Source organism: Rhipicephalus microplus, chromosome X, assembly GCF_043290135.1.
Source record: "Rhipicephalus microplus isolate Deutch F79 chromosome X, USDA_Rmic, whole genome shotgun sequence".
NCBI lineage: Eukaryota > Metazoa > Arthropoda > Arachnida > Ixodida > Ixodidae > Rhipicephalus > Rhipicephalus microplus.
In genome coordinates this window covers 292,502,152-292,517,102 of record NC_134710.1, presented here as the reverse complement: position 1 = coordinate 292,517,102, position 14,951 = coordinate 292,502,152, and the positions used below count along the sequence as shown (strand labels likewise).

At 44.9% G+C, this 14,951-nt stretch overlaps 1 protein-coding gene across 9 annotated transcripts in view; it reads right to left on the bottom strand.

The window, feature by feature from the left end:
* Window positions 1–14,951, bottom strand: part of LOC119161406 (uncharacterized) — a 201,196-nt gene that overhangs the window by 28,800 nt on the left and 157,445 nt on the right. For 6 of the 9 annotated variants that reach the window (XM_037413853.2, XM_037413856.2, XM_037413857.2 and 3 more), the window contains 2 exons: window positions 4,164–4,274; window positions 3,914–3,997 (listed from right to left, as the gene is read on the bottom strand). The exons of 1 other annotated variant lie outside the window; for it this stretch is intronic. In XM_037413853.2, the coding sequence (XP_037269750.2) occupies window positions 3,914–3,997; window positions 4,164–4,274 (195 nt within the window). The remainder of the gene's footprint in view (window positions 1–3,913; window positions 3,998–4,163; window positions 4,275–14,951) is intronic. 2 more of the 9 variants (XM_075879330.1, XM_037413860.2) reach the window with 1 other exon arrangement.

The following is a 14,951-nucleotide window of genomic DNA, read 5'->3' as shown; positions in this document are numbered from 1 at the left end:
TTTCTTTGCCTCAAACGGTGTGGTACACCACGAGTACGCACCACAGGGTCAAACAATCACATACTACAGGAATATCCTCCGTCACCTACGTGATGCTGTGCGGCGCAACAAACACGAGTTGTGGTCAACAGGAAACTTGCACATCTGTCACGACAATGCTCCTGCACATTCTTCACACTTGGTTCAGAATTTCTTGGCAAAAAGTCAGACTCCTGTAGTTCAGTAAGCTCCTTAGTCTCCTGATATGGCCCCCTGCGATTTCTGGCTGTTTCCCAAACTCAAGAAGACTTTGAAAGGAGAGCGATTTAAGATAAGAGTGGACACTATGGCTGCAACAACAGCTAAGCTAAAATCCATTCTGAAAGAGGCTTTCTCCATATGTTTCCAACGATGGCAGCATCAGAGAAGTGTGTGGAGTCCCAAGGGAACTGCTTTGAAGAGGATTAGGTTTTCAATGCTCTAATTAAGCTAGTTTTTTCTCTTTTCTTCCATCAAGGGTCGGATACTTTTCTAACAGACCTCCTACCTGCCAACCTGACAACACAGAAATTAGTAAAACCTTCGAAAGGAGGATGGGGGGCAAAATAATAATTTGATACATTTAACGACAAGCTTGACGTTTTTACAGCGAGGAACAACTCAATCCCTTTGAACATCCCCCGGTCAAAAAAAAAAAACTCTGAACACATGTGAACGGACCAATAAGGGATGCTGGCTGTGCAGAAAGCGTGCATCAAAGTTTCACCAACTGAGGCCGAATGAATACTACAACTTGTGGGGATCTGAGGCGTACCCGCGACCATTTCGCGGGCATTCCGCCACACGGCCACACCCTTTTGCTTTTCTGCTCTGCTAACACCACGTGGCGATAGATGGCACCACGTGCGGGCGGCACGGGTTACGTGCGCGTCGAGGGAGCTGAGCTCTCTTCTCCGTGGTCGGCGCCGGGTAAGCACATGTTTTCCTTCGTCCACGTCCCCTTTGAGAATCGCCGGACTGTAGCCTGCCTGGGGTGGCCTTGGGCACCTCGGCAGGCGTGTTTACTTGAGTGCTAGTTTCGGTAGCGTACGCGAAGCGCACAGCGGTGCCTAGCGCTTGAAGTGGTCGTACCACACCGAGCAACGTCGCTCCCGGGACGCGGGTAGCAAAGGCACCCGTGTGTGTGTGTGTGTGTGTGTGTCTGTGTGGTGTGGACAGCAGTCCTACTACGCGGGACACGGCAGCCAGTTTAACGAAAAGCGACACAATAAAAACTTAACCACCAGCCTGAGCGCAATGCCCACTGCCACGTGTGAGGAGGCATGGATACAGTATGGATACAAGAGAAAGGGTAACACCTCCGAAAAAACGACAGGAGGTTAAATTCACTAAATCTAGCCATTCTGCTAAATGATGAAGCTGTTCCTGATTATGACGATGATAATAATAACAGGAGTATGTACCGTCCTATCATAGCAGCGGAACACAGCACACTGTTTTGGTGGCTTCCACAACTCGCTACGCAATGCGCCGAGGCTAATCGCAAAGGCCCCGTTATTTCAAATTTCTGGCAAGATTCATAAAATATAAGGTTAAAATTGGTACATATTACAGATTTCAGAAGAGTCTATACTCTAGGAACTTCCACCCAAGCCCACTGTTACAAGGTAATTCCCGTTTATTGCACCACACATTTTTTTAAAAATTGAAAACAATATTTCTAAAACTCATTTTAAATCTTTTGTGCAACAAACAAAAGTTTTAAAAGCACATCGCAATAACCCAGAGCCGAGAAAGTACAAATACTTAACTTGAAACTTATGTGAAGACAACGTAGCACAAGCGATGATATTCGCATTATCAAGTTGGTGCTCCTGCAAGTTTTTCTAGCCAAGATTTTGTTTCAACAACTACTTTTCTTTTTTCAAATGCTTTCCACCGCAGTGAACGTACCTGAACACGACATATGTTTTTCAAAGATTATTACAGCAATGTTATGCCTCATAACCCACAGCCTACAACTATCTATTGGGCGCGAGGCCCACCACTGGAGGAACGAGCACTGCAATTGCGGTGACGTGCAGGGTTGGATCACGTGATCTCGCCTCTCTGGTGAAGGAAAGCTGGCGGTTGGGGGCATTGTTTTTAATTGCAAATTGGCGTTGTTTTCACTTTTAAACAGCGGTGTTTTGTTCTTACTTCATGTGTGCGGACTTCTACAGACTACAAAATCCGGAAAGTTTCAGCAAAAATTATAGGCGGTGCGCCACAGCGCGCTACGTACGCGAGGACACTACATATCACGGCTGCTGGCAGTACCCTTGTCACCTCTCTTTTCATGTTGCTGTGGCTGTTGATTCAAGCCCATGAGTTTAAAATGAGCACCGACCACGATTGTTCACATGAAAGCTGAACGTTTCAGTTACCGCACGGGAGCCTCGTTCACAAGGAAAAATGAATGTGCAAACAGTCCGATTATATATATTTTAAAATACGACGTACATGCGTACTCGTGGGTGAAGTTGCTGTCATTACACTTAATAGTGAGCGCCGTCGTCTGAATTATCAGTCGAAATAAAGCCCGGAAGTCCAGTTCTTTCTTTTAATTTTTGTTAATTTAACCATATTTTGGTCTATTTCGTGGCCAGTTGCTTCTGCGTGTTCGGCCAGTGCGTTCATCGAAACGTTCTTTCTTGCATCAACATCATACATGTGCCGCTTCAGTGTGCTAAAGATACTTCTCTCTCTCCAAGGTAACTTTTAACACAGTCTGCGCCACCCCACGCTCTCCTCCCCGAGTGTCGGTCCCCGTGTGTACTCGACCACACGGGTTTCCATACGCCAGTAGTGTAGCCAGGGGGTGGCACATCAAGCCCGTGCTCCACCCCCCCCCCAAAACTATATGGTATCTAGTGCACAAAATAACAGACGACCATACTGCCCGCCCCTGTTCCTTATCGTAAAACCTCTTTGTAGGAGCTGTTTAACTGAGCCAATCATTCATAATTTTCACTCGTGTGGCTCGATGGCGACAACTGTACAAAATTTTTGCAATAAATATTAAGATCATACCGCAGAGAAACTTTTCCTCGAGTGAAATTTCACCTTTAGTTACAACTCTGAATGAGGCGAATGTGTGCGCGTGACTCACTCGTTTGCCCGGTATCACAACAGAAAAGTTGCGGTGGTAAGAATGCTGTGTTGCACTTCACAAAGCGGGGAATCCACTTGCACTGTGCTTCGTAAGGCTATGTGTGCTAAACAAAAACGCTGTTTTGCGCATCCTTGTCGTGTCAAGTGGGGCCCGTCTTTAGATACAAACCTATACAATGAATGGAGAAGTATGGTTACGCGCCCTTCTTTCAGCAAAAATAAGACTCTTTGCCACAAGCATGCATGAATACCCATTTGATGCTTCAATTCGGCACAGAACGAGTCGTTACCTTTCACGAAAGCAGCACGCTCGGCCACCATGGTTTTCATATATGTGGCCATAGCGGACGACACTGGCAGTCAGGCATTATGAGAAGCGTAAAACTTTTTCGGGGCAGTTATTTAGCATTTCGAGCAGTGAGTAAAGAAGCTGCGCCAGAATTTTTATGACTCCCTTGAGGGAAGTACGACAAGAATAAGAATAAAAAAAGGAGAGGCGAAAGCGGCTGCGCGCAAGAAGGCTGGCGGAGCAATCCAACCACGTACGTCACAGGGATGCGTCCGCATGGTGGCGCCACGGTATGCCCTCGCGCCCAATAGAAAAGGGGGGGGGGGGGGGGCTTCCACAAGATGCAGTGGGGAAATCACTGGTGTGAGAAAAGTGGTCCATGCACGTGAGATTTTGTTAGATAAACTTTCCAAGAAAACCAACAAACAAATTTAAGCAAGTTGTTAATTCTGCCACAAACCATGTAATTTGAATCTCAAGTGCTGCACACACCTTGCATTTGCTAGGCTCAACTGTGTCATTTGGTGCCTTTGAAGCAACTGGTGGCAGCATGGGAGCATTTGAACAGCCTGGTTCCTGCACAAAGAAGGCAACGCGCTGCTGACTGATAAAAACACAATATATTGACATGGAGCAAGATGCCATTAAATTTAATGCCAAGTTACTAACACTTTATGAAATCGCATCCTAATCAGAAGTGTCAGTCCTATAATGAGAAACAAAAACAGAATGGCTGCACTACCTGTGACTTGGTTTGAGACTCGAACTTGTCCAGAGCTGCGTTTTCTGCTTTGAAGTTTTTGTTTTCAAATATGACAGTGCCCATAGGCTTGCTGGAGTCCACGCCCACAGCCTAAAAGCAAAACAAAGATGCACTTGTCTCCCAATGTACTTTAAAAATTTTAAAAACAAAACAAATGGCACTAGGCAGCTCTGCAAAAACTTGGCAATTTACTAACGAACTGTTCACAAGGAAGAGCCAGGGGATTCTAGCAAAAACGAAGAAACTATCGTTAGCTAAATACATATAAACACAACATATAATGCCAAACAGAAATACTGCAATATTGTTAGCTCTTTCTAGTGCAAACAAGATTGGCCAGTATAAACTCTCAGTGGCACTAGAGTCGCAGTGGAAAAGAAACTTGCTATAGAGGAAGGGAGGGAGGGTATACAGTCGATCCCGGATATATCGAACTCGAAGGGGGTCCCAAAATAGTTCGATATATCGAGAATTCTAAAAACAAAATATGCATATTTAAGACGTAAATTGAATTTGAGGCCTCAGAAATCATTTCAAGAGCTAAAATAACAATTCGCTCAAAAACAAGGTGCGAGCTTGCAGGTTACTCCACTTTATTCCGTAAACTTGTCTTGCTTCTTGCACACCGTCAAGTTCTAGTCATCCTTAATATTGCTACAATATCATTGAAGCTCTTCGAATAAGCAAATTGAGTTCCTTCGGCCACAACGTTGATTGATGCACAATACCGATGCAAGCTTTGTAGCGCGGCAAAAGCTTGGTTAGCGGCGAAGGCGTCCACTTTATTCCGTAAACTTGTCTTGCTTATTGCACGCCGTCAAGTTCTAGTCATCCTTAATATTGCTACAATATCATTAAAGCTCTTCAAATAAGCAAACCGAGTTCCCTCAGCCACAACGTTGATTGACGCACAATACCGATGGAAGCTTTGTAGCGCGGCAAAAGCTTGGTTAGCGGCCGAAGCGAAGGCGTTCGCACATTCATAACCGCACGGACACACTTCCGCGGCACCGGCAGCCAAAATTTCGGCATTGATGCAGACAAACGTCGGCATCTGTATCGATGAAGTCGCTGCTGTCCGAGATGGTGCCTGGAAACGCTGATAAGTCGCAGAATTCACTGAGGCATCGGACGCCGTTGTCGGCGGCCATGACGTACCCGAAGTCGTCACCCAACCCGCAAGGACCATTTATAACAGTGCTTTACTTGAGGTCACTCCAAGCACCAGCCACAATTTTCATCGCTACGTGCGGGTCAACGTTCAATTCAACTTCTAAATGAGGATTTATCAGGAATGAGGCGAGAAGGCCACAAGGCTCGAAAGATGCAACGCCGAGTTCGCTGGAGTTCTCACTGTCGACGATATCGATGTCACTGGTTTTGTAGCACGCAGCCGCTGCTTTTAGTGGCTATAATGTAAAGCCGCTGCTGTTAGTGGCTATAATGTAAAACGATTAAAAAAAATTGGCCTCCGAGACAAGCGTTCTGAAACCGAAAACACTTAAATAGTACATCACAAGGTTGCACATTTCGAAGGCCAAGCTTTTCAGGCTCGCATGCCATTGTGCGTTAGCAAACAAGGAAGGGAATGAGAACCACATGCGAACATTGCACTGAGATCACAGAGTCGCATAGCATTCTCTTTCAGTGCCCTCTGCAATTGGTCTTTTGGAAAACACTATGCTCACGCGGTAAGAACTGCAGTTCGCGCAACGAACCAGATCAGCGCGATTAAATGACACGGTTGTTTTCGTAGCCTGCGCGCGAAAAAGGATCGGAACTTGTTAGAATGTGGCCTAAAATGGATCAATATTTGCTAGGAAAAATGCACTTTCTGGGCTTCGGCGCGGCGCAGCGTTCGATACAACAGATGTCCCGTTGTGTGGGAGTTCGATATACGGGTGCACCGGTTCCTGCATAGGAAATTCAAGGGGATTTTTCAACTGTTCGATATAACGAATATTTCTATATATATCCGGGATCGACTGTATGATGCATGAAGGTACGCTTTCTAAACCTGAAGAAATGTCCGAGCAGGAAATACTCTTAGAGCAAACATTTGTGCGACTGTACTCACCTGCGTCAAGACAGCAATGTCACGGTTGTTTTAATTTGTTTAAATTAATGGTGCAGTTACTACACTACACTTAAAAAGACGACAAAATAATATCCTTTACACCTTTTTTGGTTGCACTATTTGTTTTAAACTATTAGCCAAATTGATTGTTCATATGGCATGCCGACATATACATACCAGCAAGAATACACAGCAAGAGGTCCACAACAGACATAATGCTGGTTTTATTAATGTAAAAAAAAAAAAACTTTCCCTTGATCTGTTGCCGATCTTTCATTCATGCAGGTTTCACCGCAACACACAAGATGTGTGTTGTATTGGAATTAGTAACGCATAGTTTCTACGAATGACACCATTCCCTCTACCTTTGTGGGAAATGGGAATGACCACATAATAGAGCCCCCACCATTACCACCCTTGTACGGTACTGGGACTGGTTTTCTAACTTGTTTAAAGGGTGTATCTCGGTTCTGCTAGTGTTAGCTACATACCATTTCCTTCCAATTGTTTACACAATGTATTATTTAGAAAAATTTTGCATCGCAGCTTTAACGCAGCCACCACACTTCTATTCTGTGAGCGAGGAAGTTGTGCCATAACTAGGCTCCAAGTCAAAGCAATAAGCGGACACACAGTGGATTCACGGAGTCCACTCACAAGCAAAATTTGTAAAAAATGCATGGGAATCAGTTTGGAATCGTTGCAGGCCTAGCGCGACTAAGCATGTTGGTTTCCCCACAAGGCTCAGTTTTTATGCATGCTGCTTTGTCGCCACATTGCCAATTCTGCAATGAAGACTATTGAAGAGCGTTTCGATATGCAATTGGCACCACTTTGTGCCTGATGCATTCTCGCACACTTAGGCTAGCACCATGTACACACATGCGCACAATTAGTACAAGGGATATCGCACAGAGCTTAACACTTAAAACCCCCAAATTTACTACCGTTAAAATATATGAAGCATGAAGGCCTTTACATTGCAGGAAGCAATTACAGTAGCTACATTGCAGGCATGTACTACCAGCGTTAAATGAAACCCGAACAGCAGCAAGCCTTCATGACAGTGTAGTGTGCGCCGTCCAGTTATCACCGTTGACAGGCGCTTGCGTACTGTTCAGCAGCTCTGCGCATATATGCGTGCCTGTCTGTGATGATAGCTGGACAGCGCCCACTATACCATTGCAAAGGCTTGCCGCTGTTTGGGTTTCATTTGACGCTGATAGTACATTTCAGTCGAACCCCTTTATAAGAGACACTGATGTAAGAGACAAACGAATATAAGAGACACTAGTGCGTTTATATTGAAATAGGGGCTGATAGAAAAAGTCATATGTGGTACCCTGCTAAGAAGAGAGACTTCATATAATAGACAAGAATTGCTGCCCGGAGCATGTCTATTATAAGGGGTTCAACTGTATAAGCATAGTCACTGTAGTGTACACCTAACTGGGGCGGCAGGAATGCAAATGGGCTTATCCACGCCATGGGCGAGAAGTACTACACAGGGTGCCGCGAAGTGATTGGGCAAAAGTGATTCACGGTGACATTGGTACAACAGGGCCCGGTCACTCGAGCGAGGGCAAAACTCCGCTCGCGTTGGCTTCAAGAGATACGAGTCGACGTAGTACGACCACGTGCAGAGACACCGCACTGCCCTTTGGCCTAGCGTTTGAGAGGGGCAACAAAAGGAGAGCGTTCGCCACGGGCACAAAGCACCGTTGGCGAAGTCTGACAAGCCCCACACAATAGGAGCCGATGGCCGGAAAAGAAATGCGTGCTCACCCTAAATCATCCCGGAGAGATTCCGACTTATTCTCGACGCGTGCGCACGAAAAGTCCCAAGAGACTCTGCGCAAGGCGCCACAGTTGACATCCGCTACCGGGTGAGAGGGATTAATACTCACTCCCGCTCCCCCAGCGGGACAGACCGCAGAGGAGGGGAGAGTCATGTCAGAGCATGAGAACCGCAGAAATAGGTGGCAAAGCCCCTGCAATAGCGGCAGGCTAGCCTCAATTCCCACATCACTTAGTAAAATAAAATAAGAATAAATGAATAACACCTATGTATTATAGCTCCTGATTAGGAATCATGAGCTTCCAGAGTATAGACAACATGCTGAACTGCTGAACCATCAATAAAAGAAATCATGGGCACATATTAGGGGCGAAGCTCCTTAAGGCGTGGGCTGTGCGTCCCCTGTATGTAGCCACCTCTCGTTTAGTTCTTGCAGTGTCCACTAGATGGCGGTACCGTCTCCCGTATGTCGCCTCCTCTCGTTTAGTTCTTTCAGTGCTCACTAGATGGCGGGACCTGTAGCTGATGATGAAAAGATGCAAGATGTTATAAACTAGACGGTGGTACTTGTAGTTGATGATGAAAGATGCGAGATGTTATAAAATAGGAATGATGTCACATATGGCACGTGTCATTGGCGGAAGGCAATCGTTCGATTTAGTGCGGCGACGTACGCTAGGGGGAGCATTGTAATAAAATCGAGTAGGCAAAATGTACGGAAGATTCATGGTTTATCAGGTTTTCCTCCAGAGCTTCGCCCACTCATCATCATTCATTTCGTGGATATGGCGGCACTTTTTTTTGTTTAGGCTGATTATAACGAGGAAAAGCACACAGGTGAAATGAGGGGTGGGAGTGGGTTCCACGGCAATATGAATAATTGAAGTGTTTGGTGTCAAGGTACATTTTGTGCTAGCTATTCTATGACTGGCACATTTGGTGCATGATGCACTTGAAAGGGTACAGTAGGGTGCAGGTAGGTTGAATTGCAACAAAATGGTGCATATGATGCAGTTGAACATCTGTTGCATAAAGACTATGGCCTGCGCTGCTAAAAACAGCAGCCATGTGGTAAGCGAGTATAGAATGCAACATAGGGGAAACAATAGTTTAGCCATGTCTGTTATCGAAAGTTCATCAACGCCAACAATAACAGACCGAACTGTAACACAGCAGCAGTGAAAATTATACTAAAGGAAGAAACAGAGCCCCCTTTCCCAAAGGCACCTTTTTTATTTTTTGAAGTCCCGATTCGGACTGCCTTCGCTTACACTTTCCTTATGGCGTATTTGATTGATTGCTCTGGTCTTCTGGTTCAGAGTAGCTAGGTACTAAGGCAGCTCCCAGTCAGAGCGTGAGAGGCAGCGTACCAACTAAACACGTTAGCAATCTCAGAGCAGCGCTTCTGTAGAGCCATCATGTAGCCAGCGCGGGAAAATTCCTGCACCGCATCAACAATTGCACCATTCTGGGTACATCATGTCTGGACGCAGCAGCAGCCTTCCGAGGTTAGCACATAAATTTGGCGATCATGATCCTTCCAGCTGCTATCTTTAAGACAAAGTACGCAGCTCTCTGCAAGCTGCTCTAACGACAGCATTGTCTAGCCGCCTCCTTATTGACATAGTACATTAACGACTTAATCGATGTGAACTCGCTACACACACGCTCAGAAATGTAACTAACACACGTGCACAAAGTATTTTGCCCCTTGTGATGTCCCTTATCGAAACGCACACTCGTGCTTTTGACGCTGTTCACTTGGTTCACCTGCCGGCAGTCACATGGCTTGCCAGCTTGTGTCACATTATCAGTCCCCCGGTCAAATTGCACGACCCTCTCACTTCGAAGTAAGGGAAGTTGAGAGTAATCCAAGTCGGAAGCTGACACTCTTGAGCCGAGTGCTCTAGGGCGCTCCTGAATGCCCAGCAAATACACCTTAACAGTTGTTTAAATGCTTGGCAAAAGCAGCAATATGGCCAACGCACTACCTGTTTTTTTGACACAATCAGCGAAGACTCTTCAGACAGTTTTTCTTCAGAAGACAGCTCACTGTACAACGAACTGCAATCAACGAGGTCAACCTTCGACCTCTGAGCGGTCGCACCGTTCCATGAACCATGGCAACACAAGTCACTTCAAAATAGGAGCATACACATTTCAGTTGTGTAAACTGTGATAAGGCGCTGTATATATACCGGTGTTTCGAGAAACACCACACTAAATTACTATTGAAAATATAGCAGTTCTGAGTGATTTCGACCCCAAAAATATTGTTTCTGAAATTTTCTTTTACAATTTCTATTGAACTTCACACATTTAGTTGATTCTAAATTCGCAATAAAGTAATGTGAAGATCTGAGAATTTTCCTTAAAAAAAGTTGACCATAAAAAAAAGTAAAGGCATCAAACCACATTGTGGGATAACACGTCATACAGAAAGCACACTGCCATCAACAGCTAAGCCAAATTTTGCAGTGGTGCACGGCACAGGAAGTTTAGAAACAACGTGCGATGTTGAAGGGCCAGTAAAAACCCCGAAGTCTAAAAATTGTAATGAAGAGAAATATGCGCACTTCTGCTATGTGAACACGCTGCCCAAGAATTTGAACATACAGTGAACTTCAATTAAACTAAATTGCTGCTTAAATGGAACATGCCTGTGATATGCTTAGTTTTGTACTTCAATAACGCACCCCTGTTTATCTCTCATTAAGAGACTCCTGTTAAATGAAACAAATTTTCCTGGTCCCTTCAGGTTTCGTTTACAGGAGTTATAAGAAAGATACGTGTTATAAGAAAGATACAAGGGTTAGAACATCAGTTTCCTCTGGTCTCAAATTTTCTCATGGCCTCCCGGGGACACTGTTCTTCGCCATAGAGAGGTGAAGGCATAGCGTAGACCAACTCTGCAATGTGACACGATATGTCATGGGTGTGCTGGTAATGAATGAATGAGCAAGGCTTCTCCCAAATGAGCACGTGCCATGGCGGCAAAGAGAGAAAGCGTGGTGGGAAAAGCACTCTACACATAGCGGTAAAGTAGCGAGACTTCTCTTAATCTCAGAGGATTTCGTGCTGGCAATACCGCTTTTCCAGGTGGTCTCTGGCTCTACAAAACAGTGCAGAGCAGCACAGGAAAATAAAAATGCAGACTGCACAGCCGAAACTGCATCACCGCAGGGCCAAGACACCATTTCCTAGGGCAAAGGACCAATTGACGAGCTCAGTGGTTCAACGAGTTGACCATGTATGCTCGTGTCAACCCGCATATAAGAGGCACATCACGCAGGGCAATTGTTTCCTAAAATGGAGGTGTCTGTACAGTGTGAGGCACTGTAATATTTGGAAAATGTGATCCCGCAGTCTACTGTAATGTACTGGCAAACCTGTTTGCGAGATGTAGTAAAAATGAAGTCTGCCTGTTCACTGGTCTTTTGACATCTTTTCTTAGGCTGTAATCATTTTTTCTAGTTTTTTTTTTTGAGGGGCGAGACAGAAATTCATTACCATCAAGGCTAAACTAAAATGCAAGCAGCATTGCAGGCACTGCTGTTATGTATGGCATACACACTAACGCAGTGGTACAACAGCGAAAATAGAATTTGGAGCAATTTTTGGAGTAGCAGAATGTTACTTTTACAGCACTAAAATCCAAATTTGGAGTAGGTTACAGAGGGGAAAAAAACTTATTGCGATAGCAATTATATGGACACTCAACTGAATTTCGCCTCCAGCATCGCAAGCAAGAAAAATCTCAACAACAACAACAAAAAAAAAAAAAACACTCCACCCCGCAGAATTGAGCATGAGACCTCCATGTCATGGATTCGAGCATCCACTCAGTTACCGAGAGGTACTTCCTTCAACGTTCACATCTACCACTTACCGCTGTTGGCGGGCATCTCGGGGGGGGGGGACGACGACACACGACACAACTATGGTGTGTTTAGCATTATCAGCAAGATGACTCAGTGAGCATGCGGCTGCTCTCATCTCTCGCTCATATTTTGGCCCGCGTAGATAACAAGGAGGTGTACACGCTCGATCACGCACTCTTATCTTGCAGTGCAGAGAATCGTGCATCTTGGCTAGCATTTGAGTTTCGTCAGAACGATTCTGTTGTAGTTACCAGGAGCACAAAAGTCGCTGCAATCGTTGCACAGCCTTCGTTGCGATAAGGGCGCTCTTTTCAGACACAGCGAAGTAACAACTGACATGTTTATTTGCATTAATCTGTACCTGTGAGTATGTTTCGTGGGTCCTTTGTGCGTGAGAAACGCGGGGCACGTTTCGATCTGCTTGCCATTCTGCGCGCGATTTTCATATTTCTTGCTATCGGGTTCATGGCTTCGCCTTTGTGGCAAAGCTACAACTTTATCATGAGATCAAATTTGAAGGAGTATCAAAAGGAACCCTTACATTTACACAAAAAAAATATGTAACTATCATTCAACATCCCCTAAATCGTGCAGAGTGAATATCAGCCCTACTATTTCCATAAAAGTAGCATTTTTAACCACCCCACTCGGCAAACAATGATGAAGTCCACAGTAGAATTTGCCATGTTGGTCATATTTTTTGACATACTTTGAGGATTCAAATGTGGATACAAAGTAACACCGGCACGCGGGTCCATTGACCCGGCGATGGCATCGCATGCCTATTGTATGTGCCGTTGAAATGGCAACCAACGTGGTCTCCGGCAGCACGTCGAGTTTGTTCGCGCGAAGTGCAACAGTGGCATGCGCTTCCAGCTTTCATCACCACCACCTTGACTACGCCCACTGCAGAACAAAGCCTCTCCCATGATCCATCAACCCAATCTTGTGCTCTGTACTGCTACGTGGACTTCTTAATCTCATTGGTCCACCTAACTTTGTGTCTCCCCCTTGTGCGTTTGCTTCTCTGGCAATCCAGTCAGTTACCCCTATTGACCAGCGGGTATCCTGCCTACGCGCTACGTGCTGGCTCGTGTCCATTTCTTCTTGATTTAAACTACCGATATCTTTGACCCTGGCTTTGCTCCCTGACCCACACTGCTCTCTTCTTGTCTCTTAAATTTACACCCATCATGTTCCTTCAATTACTCGCTGCGTCGTCCTCAACTTGGCTTTAGTTTCTAACATGCCATAACCGCGTTTGCCGACTAGGAAATCCATACGGGCAACACAATTTTGTCTTGAAGCTGCGTCGTATCCGCTGCGGTCAGCGGACAGACGGTCGCGCACACTGTTATTTTATCTGGTCGATCGCATTTCGAGAGTGCCCTGTCGTGGTTTAGGGTAAGGGTTGGCATGCCTGGATCACTGGCTTGATTGAGGTTCAGGTGGCCAATGTGGCCTTCATTTCTCGTTGAAATTAGTGCACGGGCATTTTGGCACCAGCGTGGCGCTATTTCAGGAAATTTCACGGTTTTGGCACAGCTGTTGCACCTCTGCTAACCGCAAAGGGATGACCAAAAACAGCTTTGTTGTTGAAAAGCAGCAGAAGGGCAACAGGCAGATTAGCGTTTTGAAGTATAAACTTATGAGAAGAAATGATACAGAAAACTGGAAAGTTCGAACAGAATATGAGGGTGATGACGAGAGCGAGGAAAGCAACAAAACAAGAACGGCAAATAAGCTTGCGCAAAGTTTTTGATGCTTTCATTATTCACACCATTCTTGGCATCCATGTCAACGACAAAGAAAGGCAAAGCTTAGTAGCTGTCAGGCTTAAGCCATAAAGCTTCTTCCAAGCAACATTGAATACAGGAAGTCTTCTTAAATTGATTGTGAGACATATTTGGTGCAAGTGTTTTTCCATTTTAAGGATGAAAATTTACACGAGAATGGAAGAAAATTCATTTCCCCAGCGATTTTCTTATTGTGATATTCAATGAAACCAAAAAGACAATATTTCAGCCACGTTTCCCAGCCCAGCGCTTGATGACTTTCGCACTTTGTGGCTAAATTCTGGTGCTGCGGCACAGTAAGACGTTGATAGACGAGTGCGGCGCAACAGAAGTTGTTACGCGGGATGGCGCAGGTAAGCAAGTTTGGCGCACAATGGTGCAAATGGTGCAGCTTTTCCACCCCTGTATTTTTCAGGATTTCGTTTCATGTAACGAATAAACCTTGTGTACTTTTTTTCTTTTGTCCCTTTACCGACACAAAAGATTTTAGTAGAAATATTTTTCAGAAATAAAATATTCCAAAGAATTGCACTCAGCAATTTAAAAAAATGCACACTTAATGCAGGTAGTAAAATACTACCCTTGAAGAATTAAACCTCATGGAAGTCCACTAGCTATTACACTACAAATTTTACAATGCCTCTTAATTACTTTTTGGTCCATGTCATCCTTCGCGATGTGTTGCCCTTTACATCGACCCTTTACAGAACAGAGATTCTAAAATGGATGCCGTTCCAAGCAGCAACCAGGAGGTGCCAGGGGACGCATGCTTTGGCCATGCACAGTATTCTGGTATACGCATAGGGGTCTGTGGAATATCGATATAAGGAATGCACACCAGTGCAAAAATAGAAATTTCATCAAGTTTCTGCAATAACAATTCGGTTCTTGCCAGGTTCATCTTTGCCCCTCCATGTATCCCCCCTATTCGGCCTGTCACGGTTTCAGCAGCAGTAACCTGGAATTATGCAAGCACAAAGAAGCCTAAGGACAAACTAAAATTTACCATTAATGAATTATGCAAGCACAAAGAAGCCTAAGGACAAACTAAAATTTACCATTAATGACACCTGCAAGTCACTTGTTAGTGACAATATTCATCTGCACTCTCCTTTCATTTTGATAGCCAAGGGCCGTGTAGGAGTGTACCATACGTGTAATGAAACACCACACTTGTAGCACTTTTTTTTTTTTCATTTTTCCACGTTTCCAACC